Source organism: Lipotes vexillifer, unplaced genomic scaffold (genome assembly GCF_000442215.2).
Source record: "Lipotes vexillifer unplaced genomic scaffold, Lipotes_vexillifer_v1.1 scaffold1011, whole genome shotgun sequence".
NCBI lineage: Eukaryota > Metazoa > Chordata > Mammalia > Artiodactyla > Lipotidae > Lipotes > Lipotes vexillifer.
Window position 1 is genome coordinate 3,096,506 of NW_006787698.1, and position 9,365 is coordinate 3,105,870.

The window sequence follows — 9,365 nt, forward strand, 5'->3', positions numbered from 1 at the left end:
GGAGCTGTGCCGGCACATGGTCTTCCAGCGGCTCAGCCAGGGTGACTACGTCTTCCGGCCAGGCCAGCCCGATGCCAGCATCTACGTGGTGCAGGATGGGCTGCTGGAGCTCTGTCTGCCGGCTCCTGTGAGTGGGCTCCCCCTCTGGGGGGCACCACAGTGAGATGGGTGGCAGGGATGAGCAGTGGTGCAGCGGTCACTGGGGACAGGCAGGGTTGGTGGGCTTTTTATTTTTTTTTTAATTTTGGCAATGCCGCGAGGCGCAGCTTGTGGGATCTTAGTTCCCCCACCAGGGATTGAACCCGGGCCACAGCAGTGAAAGCGCCAAGTCCTAACCACTAGACCACCAGGGAACTCCCAGGGTTGGTGGTCTTATGAGATGCGCAGGCAGGAGTTGGGAACAGGTGTCCAAGGGCATCTGGGGTGGTCTGCACAGTCACCGGTTATGGTTAGTGATGCTGGTCGGAAGGTTCAGTGGGGTCCGGGCGTCAGTGATCACCGAGGGAGAATGAGGACCAGTGGCGTGGTCAGGGGGCAGGACGTGGGCTGGCAGGGCAGGGGCAGCCCTGATCAGTGCCCACCTCCCCCACCCCATGTCTCAGGATGGGAAGGAGTGTGTGGTGAAGGAAGTGGTTCCTGGGGACAGTGTCAACAGCCTTCTGAGCATCCTGGATGTCATCACCGTGAGTGACCAGTACGGAGGGGGCTGGGGAGGCTGGGTGGGAGGCCACACCCACCGGGCTGGGTTGGGGAGGGTCACCCCCAGGGCCCCCATCTCTGATGCGTCCCTGATGTTGCCAGTGGTCCCTCAAGGCAGTGGCATCAGGAGGGGTCGGGGGGGAGCAGGAAGGGGGGCTCTCACAGCCCCTGACCTTGATTCTCCTTGTGCCCCCGGCACCCCCAGGGTCACCAGCACCCCCAGCGTACTGTGTCCGCTCGGGCGGCCCGAGACTCCACGGTGCTGCGGCTTCCAGTCGAGGCCTTCTCAGCCGTCTTCACCAAGTATCCCGAGAGCTTGGTGCGGGTAGTGCAGGTCAGCGGGCCATCCACTTCCTTTCATAACCCCCCACCCATCACAGGCTCCTGGGGGCTGGGACCCAGCAGCCAACAGGCACTGAAGCTGTGCTTATCGGCCCTGAGCAGCCGGACCTCCCTGACTCCTCCCATGAGCTGCCTCCACCCCGTGTCCCCAGGTTTCTGCCGCCTGATTGTCGGTTTCTCCCTGGCTCCTAGGGCCCTGCCCAGCCCCTTCCTGCTCCAACCTTGATTTTCTGGCCTTAGCTCCATCTCCATCTCCCCATCCACGGCCCCACCCCCTTAGTGCTAAGTCCTGTGGCTAACCCTCTTTCTCCCTGGCCCCCTCCTCTGACGACCATGCCCCCAAAGATCATCATGGTGAGGCTGCAGCGGGTCACTTTCCTGGCACTTCACAACTACCTGGGTCTGACCAATGAGCTCTTCAGCCATGTGAGTTACGTGGAGAGCACCAGGGGCCGGAGGGGTGTGTGGCGTGTGCCTCCCCGGACACGCCACAGGATCCCCTCTGCCCCCAGGAGATCCAGCCCCTGCGCCTCTTCCCCAGCCCGGGCCTCCCAGCCCGCACCAGCCCTGTGCGTGGCTCCAAGCGGGTGGCCAGCACCTCTGCTTCTGAGGAGGCGAGGGAGACTCCTGGCCGGCCGCCTGACCCCACCGGGGCCCCACTGCCTGGAACTGCAGGTACCCAAGATGACCCCTGCCTGACCCCCAGGAACCGTAGGCTAGCCCAGCCCACTCCCAAGAAGCCCAGGCTCTGCCCTTCAATGCCTGTCTCAGTTCCTCAGATACTCCCACCTGACCTGCCCAGCCCCGCCCCCGCCCCGGGACCCGCTTAGCTAGGTACCCAGGTGTGACTCCTGTTTGGATCCCCCAGGACCCCTGGCCTCAGTCCCCTGGGCCCACTGGAATCACTTTTCCTAGTCCCTCAGTCCCCAGCGACTCTGAGCTGACCCCTCCCCAGGCCCCCTTCAGCTCCCCACCCCCAGTCCTGGGCGCTCTGATGGGCAGGAGCCTGAACACGCGTCTCCCCCAGGGGACCCAGTGAAGCCCACATCCCTGGAAGCCCCCTCGGCCCCCTTGCTGAGTCGCTGCATCTCGATGCCAGTGGACATCTCAGGTTTGGGGCACCAAGTGGAGTGGGCGGGAGGCCATCGAATTTCTGGGTTGGATGCAGGGCTGCCAGTCTTGATTTTTCTCATCCGTGAAATGGGAATATCGGCAGCACTTACTCATGTCTTTTTGCTGTGGGTAGTCGTTGAGATGGTGCCCTCCCAACTGTGGTGAGAAGGGTTGCAAGGGCCAGAGCGGTGATCCATTAGTCATGTCTGTGTAGCGGTGGCCTCGGGTACATAGGTAGTGCTTGCTTAGACTCCAGCTATGGTCACTCTCATCTTTATTGCATTTATTGCCCCCTGCCCGCTGCAGGCTTGCAGGGCGGCCCTCGCTCGGACTTCGACATGGCATATGAGCGGGGCCGGATCTCCGTGTCCCTGCAGGAAGAGGCCTCATGGGGGCCCCAGGCAGCCCTGGCTCGGGTAAGGCCCTGCCCTCTTCCCCCACCCCACCCCAGTCCCCTCCTGAGACCCTGGTCTGGCCACAGGTGAAGTCCCCCGAGGAGGAAGGTCGGGTGGGAGCAGGGAGATCACAGGCCTTGCCCCACACAGACCCCTACTCAGGAGCCCCGGGAGCAGCCAGCCGGCGCCTGTGAATACAGCTACTGTGAGGATGAGTCGGCCACTGGCGGGTGCCCCTTCGGGCCCTACCAGGGCCGCCAGACGAGCAGCATCTTTGAGGCGGCGAAGCGAGAGCTGGCCAAGCTGATGCGGATTGAGGTGGGCAGCTGAGGGTGTCTGGGGGACCAGGTTGGGTGTGGGAGGCCTGGCTGGGCCAGTCTCAACCCGCTTTCCTTCCTCCCCAGGACCCCTCCCTTTTGAATAGCCGAGTCTTGCTGCATCACACCAAAGCCGGCACCATCATTGCCCGCCAGGGGGACCAGGTGAGGCTGAGCCCTGGACTCTGATCATGCAGCCCTGACCCAAGACCTCTCTCTCTGATCTCTGATCCTTGCCTTTTCACCTTAGATGTAGACCTCCCAGTATATGATTTCCAACCCCTGACCTTTGGATCCTATGACTCTGACTCACAGCCCTCCCTTCCCGTGTCCTCTGGACATATTGACCATTCTCCTCTAACCCCTGAACCTTTTACACTAGGACCTCCACCCCTAGATTTCTCTTCCCTCTCCTGGCATTTCCTGCAACTTCCATCTTCTGACCTTTCAACTCTACAACATACTCTGATGCTCTGTCTGCTTCTCATTCCTGGGTCTCTGCTGGGATGGGGGCACTCAGTAAATGGGTGCAGGTCAGAATCTGGACCTGGAGGCTGGGAACTAGCCCCACGAGCTGGATTTCAGTGCCTCCTGGCAACACACAGGTGTGGGAAACTGTGCAGCCCACTAATCGGTCCATTCTCCAGGCGGGGAAACTGGGACCCGTTGTGATGTCACAGGCCAGGAGCACAGAGGAGGAGGGTTAGGGAGGAAGCCAAAGGTGAAATCCGGACTCTGCCCTGACTCCCTGTGTGACCTTGGGTGAATCATCTAGAAACTTGTCATCTTCCTCGCCTGCGGAATGAGTGTCATAACTATCTGCTAGAATTGTTGTGAGGATGAAAAAGGAAACACTCAGTTCGCAGCTACTAGGGTTTGCAAGGGTGACAGGCCAGGGGAGGGTTGGAGCAGCAGCTCCCAGTCGGGGGATGGGGTGGGGGTGACAGTAGGGGTGACATGACTTAGGCGTTGAGACCACAGCACCGCCCCAGGCTCAAGGGAGGAGCCCTGGGCTTGGGGGAGGGGCTGGAGCTGGCCCAGCTATTAGCTGGCTGGGTGGTTATTGTTGTTGTTTTTAATTTTTATTGGAGTATGGTTGATTTAAGGGTGGTTGTTATATCACATGATCAGTCGATTGAGTGGCCACGTCGAGCTGCTCATTGCAGGGTGGGCTCCTTTCCGCAGTGGAAGTTTTGTGCCAGCTGTTTGAGGTACTTGAGGGACTGGCTGAGGAAGTGTGGTCACACCATGGCCCTTGCAGGGGCCCCGGGCCCCTGCTTATCTGGGAGCCTCTGCTGGGCTCAACCCAGCCCGGCCCCAGCCCCAGCCCAGTCTGCTAACACACCAGGCTCCTCGGGGTCTTCAGGACTTTGTTAGGGACAAAGCTGGTCTGCTGTGCCCCCCTCTGAAACTTTACACCAATAGTTTTCAACGTCATTGTCAACGACATTTGACAACGTCAAGACATTTTTGATTGACTTGGGAGGGTGCTACTGTCATCTAACGGATTAGAGACCAGGGATGCAAGACTGCATGGGCCAGTCCCCCTACAACAGAATTATCCAGCCCAAAATGTCAGTGTTGCCAAGGTTGAGAAACCCTGCTTTCCACAAACACTTCCCAAAGTGTATTTCATGGAACAGCCATATCACAAGGGGTCTGTGTGCAAAATGTTGGAGAAACACAGGTTATTTTACCCCTTCTTGGCAGCTCCCAGTGAGCATTATTAGCATATTCAAGGCTCTGAGAAGTCCTGCAGTGAAAAACAACATGCTTCCCAATCTGAAGACAGATGGCAGCCTACTATTAGTCACTCCCGTTTATATCCCAAACCCAGTCTGGGAATTCTATCTTGAAAGGTTCCAGCATGTGTGTATGTCTCCTGGGCCTGTGCCTCTCCCAGGGATCCTTGCAGTGTTTTGGCACTCATTTGGGGCTTTGTGGGGTGTCAGACAGGTTTGTGTAATGAATGAGGAAGGACTCTTTCTGCCTCTGGGCAGTTTCAGTTCCTTATTTGAAAGGGTGGGACAGAGAGGCGTCCAGCTGGGCAGGCTAACCAGAGGGGAGAAGGGCGTTTGCTGTGTCCCAGGGTTGTTGCAGAGGCAAGAAACACCAGTGGGGCCCCCTGCCTTTGGAAAGCTCACAGTTCTGACTGACATTACAGTCAAAGGATTACACGAATTGTTACTAAATCATATGTGCTTAGTGCTACAAAGGAGATGTTCTCAGCTCCACAACGTCTGGTTTAGTCAGGGCAGTGTCTCTGTGGAAGTGACCTCCAGAGAAGGAGGAAGGATGAGGACGAATTAACTAGGTGCAAGGGGAAGGAAAGAGCATTCTGTGCAGAGGGGACAGTTTGTGCAAATGTCCAGCGATGGAGTGGAACAAGGGAACCAGGAGCAAAGGGGATTTTTTTTTTTTTTTTTTTTTTTAATGCACTCCATGGCTTGCAGGATCTCAGTTCCCTGACCAGGGACTGAAGCCAGGCTCTGGGCTCCAGCAGTGAAAGTAGCGAATCCTAACCTCTAGATCATCAGGGAACTTCCCAAAGGGGATTTTTTTTTTTTTTTTTTTTTTTTGTGATAGTTTTAGAGACGTAATTCACACATTATACAATTCACCCATTTAAAGAGTACAGTTCAGTGGTTTTTAGTATATTCACATAGTTGTGCAACCATCACCACTGTGCATTTTAGAGCATCACCTTAAAAGGAAACACCATACCCTTAAGCCTTCAGTCTCCTACCTCCTAAACAGCCCCAGTCCTAAACAACTACTAATCTTATGTTTCTATAGATTTTCCCATTCTGGACATTTCATATAAATGGAATCATACAACATGTGGCCCCTTGTGTCTCGGCTTCTTTCACTTAGTATGCTGTTTTCAAGGTTCATACGTGTTGTGGCATGTGTCATTGCTTCATTCTGTTACGGCTGACTACTGTTCCGTTGTATGAATGGACCACATTTTGCTTCTTAATTCATCAGTTGATGGACATTGAGTTATTTCTACCTTTTGGCTAGTAGGCATAATGAGGCTATGAACATTTATGTGCAGATGTCTTTGTGGACACTTTCATTTCTGTTGGGTAGATACCTAGGAGTTGAGTTGCTGGGTCATATGGCAACTCTATTTTTTTTCTTTTTTTTTTTTTGGCTGCATTGGGTCTTTGTTGCTGCATGCAGGCTTTCTCTAGTTCCGGTGAGCGGGGGGGCTACTCTTCGTTGCGGTGCACGGGCCTCTTATTGCGGTGGCTTCTCTTGTTGTGGAGCACAGGCTTTAGGCACACAGGCTTAATTAGTTTCGGCGTGTGGGCTTAGTAGCTGTGGCTCGCGAGCTCTAGAGCACAGGCTCAGTGGTTGTGGCGCACGGGCTTAGTTGCTCCATGCCATATGGGATCTTCCCAGACCAGGGATCGAACCTGTGTCCCCTGCATTGGCAGGTGGATTCTCAATCACTGTGCCACCAGAGAAGTCCCGGCAACTCTATTTTTAATTCTTTGAGGACTTTAAAAATTTTTGCCAGATTGTTTCCCAGTGGCTGTACCATTTTACAGTCCCACCAACAGTGTGTAAGGATTCCAGTTTCTTACATCCTCTCTAACACTTTCTGTTTCAAGCCATCCTAGTGGGTGTGAAGTGGCATCTCATTGTGGTTTTGATTTGCATTTCCCTAATGATTCATGATGTTGAGCTTACTGGCCATTCAAAAATCTTTGGAGAAATTCAGAGCCTTTGCCCATTTTTTAAAAGAAATTATTTATTTTATTTATTTATTTTTGGCTGCAGTGGGTCTTCATTGCTGCACGCAGGCTTTCTCTAGTTGCGGAGAGCGGGGACTACTCTTCACTGCAGTGCGTGGGCTTCTCATTGCAGTGGCTTCTCGTTGTGGAGCATTGGCTCTAGGCGCGGGCTTCAGTAGCTGTAGCACGCGGGCTCAGTAGTGGGGCTTGCAGGCTCTAGAGCGCAGGCTCAGTAGGTGTGGTGCATGGGCTTAGTAGCTCCGCGGCATGTGGGATCTTCCCGGACCAGGGCTCGAACCCGTGTCACCTGCATTGGCAGGTGGATTCTTAACCACTGCGCCACCAGGGAAGCCCTTGCTCATTTTTTAATTGAATTATTTGTCTTTTTAGTACTGAGTAGTAAGAATTCTTTACATATTCTGGATACCAGACCCTTAGCAGATATATGATTGGCAAATATTTTCTCCCATACGGTGTGTTGTCCTTTCGCTTCCTTGATAGTGCCCTTTGAAACTCAGAAGTTTTTAATTTTGTTGAAGTCCAGTTTATCTATTTTTCATTTTGTTGCTTGGCCTTTTAGTATCATATCCAAGATTCTGTTGCCAAATACAGTGTGACCATGATTGACCCCTATATTTTCTTCTAAGAGTTTTATGTATGTATGTATGTATGTATGTATTTGGCTGTGTTGGGTCTTCATTGCTGCGCATGGGCTTTCTCTAGTTGTGACGAGCGGGGGCTACTCTTCATTGTGGTGCGCCGGCTTCTCATTGTGGTGGCTTCTCTTGTTGCGGAACACGGGCTCTAGGCGCACAGGCTTCAGTAGTTGTGGCACGCGGGCTCAGTAGTTGTGGTGCACGGGCTTTCTTGCTTGGCGGCATGTGGGATCTTACCGGACCAGGGCTCGAACCCCTGTCCCCTGCATTGGCAGGCGGATTTTTAGCCACTGCACCACCAGGGAAGTCCCATCTTCTAAGAGTTTTATAGTTTAAGCTCTCAGATTCATGTCTTTGAATCCATTTTAATATGGCATAAGGTGAGAATCCACCTTTACTCTTTTCCATGTAGCTATGCAGTTGCCCAGCACAAGCAGAGAGGCTCTAAGCTCAGCCATGCTCCTCTGTAGCCAGTCTTCGTTGGCTCTTGCTGGCTGTGTTGAAAAGAATTCCTGGGCCTTAATCTGGGCTGAGTTGGGTGATCCATTAGCAATGTCTGCTCTGGGTGCTGAGTGGGAATATAGATACATATGCTGCTCAGCTCAGTGCTATGGAAAGCCTTCACTCCCTCCAACTTTTCCTTCCTTAACCTTTCCTCTGGAGTGCACTGACCTGAGTTGTGGGTGAGGTGGTGCCTCTGTGCCCATCTCCTGGCCCTTGCCCTACAGGATGTGAGCCTGCACTTCGTGCTCTGGGGCTGCCTGCACGTCTACCAGCGCATGATCGACAAGGCCGAAGACGTGTGCCTGTTTGTGGTGCAGCCCGGGGAGCTGGTGGGACAGCTGGCCGTGCTTACTGGCGAGCCCCTTATCTTCACTCTGCGAGCCCAGCGTGATTGCACCTTCCTGCGGATCTCCAAGTCTGACTTCTATGAGTATGACTGGGCCTGATATTGGGGTGGGGGTGACGCTCAGGCAGCCCCGACCGACTCTATTCTGCCCTGCATGAGGCCATCCCTCTGAACAGCCAACAGTTTTCCAGGGAAGCTTTGAGCCCTTCTTGTCCCACCTCCAGGCCATCACCCACCCTCTCCACTCCCTAAGGGCTGTTCTAGGGTGCCCCCAGCCCATGCACCCCTGCCCTTCGCCTACAGGATCATGCGTGCACAGCCCAGTGTAGTGCTGAGCGCTGCGCAGACCGTGGCCGCGAGGATGTCGCCCTTCGTGCGCCAGATGGACTTCGCCATCGACTGGACAGCGGTAGAGGCGGGACGTGCACTGTACAGGTGCAGGCCCTGCCCCCACCTCTCCCCTCAGGCCCTGCCTACGTGGACCCCTACCCTGTCTGACCCGCCCCTCCCACCCCCACCCCAGGCAGGGCGACCGCTCGGACTGCACGTACATCGTGCTCAATGGGCGGCTGCGAAGTGTCATCCAGCGTGGCAACGGCAAGAAGGAGTTGGTGGGCGAGTACGGCCGCGGGGATCTCATAGGAGTGGTGAGCTCGGCCCCACCCACTGACCTCTAACCTCTCCCAGTCCAGTTTCCCCCCACGCCCAACATACACTTCATCCCAGGTAACCTGTTGGGGGTAGAGAACGCTCCCTCCCCAACCTATGACCTCGTGCAATCCACTTTCCCCAGCTCCTTTCCATGGGGCGGGGCCATGGGGGCAACCTCATCAGGGTGGTGAGTCCGATCTGAATCAGTCTCCAGACCTCTCTACATCAGAAGAGGGGACCCCCGCCGGTGTGGATCCCTGTCCTCCTGTCCTCTCCCTTTCCTCAGAGCCCCAAGATGGGTAGTAAGGCTTGGTTCTCTCCACCCACATCTGGGGGTTGGGGCGGGGTGGGGAGGACTCGGTAGGGCCTCCTCTCTGCACCCACGGTCGTCCTCTCCCTTACCTATCAAGCTCCTGGCTCACGCAGCCCTGGTCACGCACGCTGTCCCCTAGGTGGAGGCGCTGACCAGGCAGCCACGTGCCACAACGGTGCACGCGGTGCGCGACACAGAGCTGGCCAAACTCCCCGAGGGCACCCTGAGCCACATCAAACGTCGATACCCGCAGGTGCAGCTCCCTGGGTTGTGGGCTGTTCTCCTA

At 55.4% G+C, this 9,365-nt stretch overlaps 1 protein-coding gene across 4 annotated transcripts in view; it reads left to right on the plus strand.

Moving 5' to 3' along the window:
• PNPLA6 (patatin like domain 6, lysophospholipase) overlaps positions 1–9,365 on the plus strand; it is a 21,329-nt gene that overhangs the window by 3,060 nt on the left and 8,904 nt on the right. For 3 of the 4 annotated variants that reach the window (XM_007460594.1, XM_007460593.1, XM_007460596.1), the window contains 13 exons: positions 1–127; positions 603–683; positions 905–1,033; positions 1,387–1,467; positions 1,554–1,716; positions 2,069–2,152; positions 2,461–2,570; positions 2,700–2,867; positions 2,954–3,031; positions 7,994–8,199; positions 8,419–8,550; positions 8,639–8,762; positions 9,219–9,332. The exon at positions 1–127 is cut by the window's left edge and continues 11 nt beyond it. In XM_007460594.1, the coding sequence (XP_007460656.1) occupies positions 1–127; positions 603–683; positions 905–1,033; positions 1,387–1,467; positions 1,554–1,716; positions 2,069–2,152; positions 2,461–2,570; positions 2,700–2,867; positions 2,954–3,031; positions 7,994–8,199; positions 8,419–8,550; positions 8,639–8,762; positions 9,219–9,332 (1,597 nt within the window). The remainder of the gene's footprint in view (positions 128–602; positions 684–904; positions 1,034–1,386; positions 1,468–1,553; positions 1,717–2,068; positions 2,153–2,460; positions 2,571–2,699; positions 2,868–2,953; positions 3,032–7,993; positions 8,200–8,418; positions 8,551–8,638; positions 8,763–9,218; positions 9,333–9,365) is intronic. The other variant, XM_007460595.1, reaches the window with a different exon arrangement.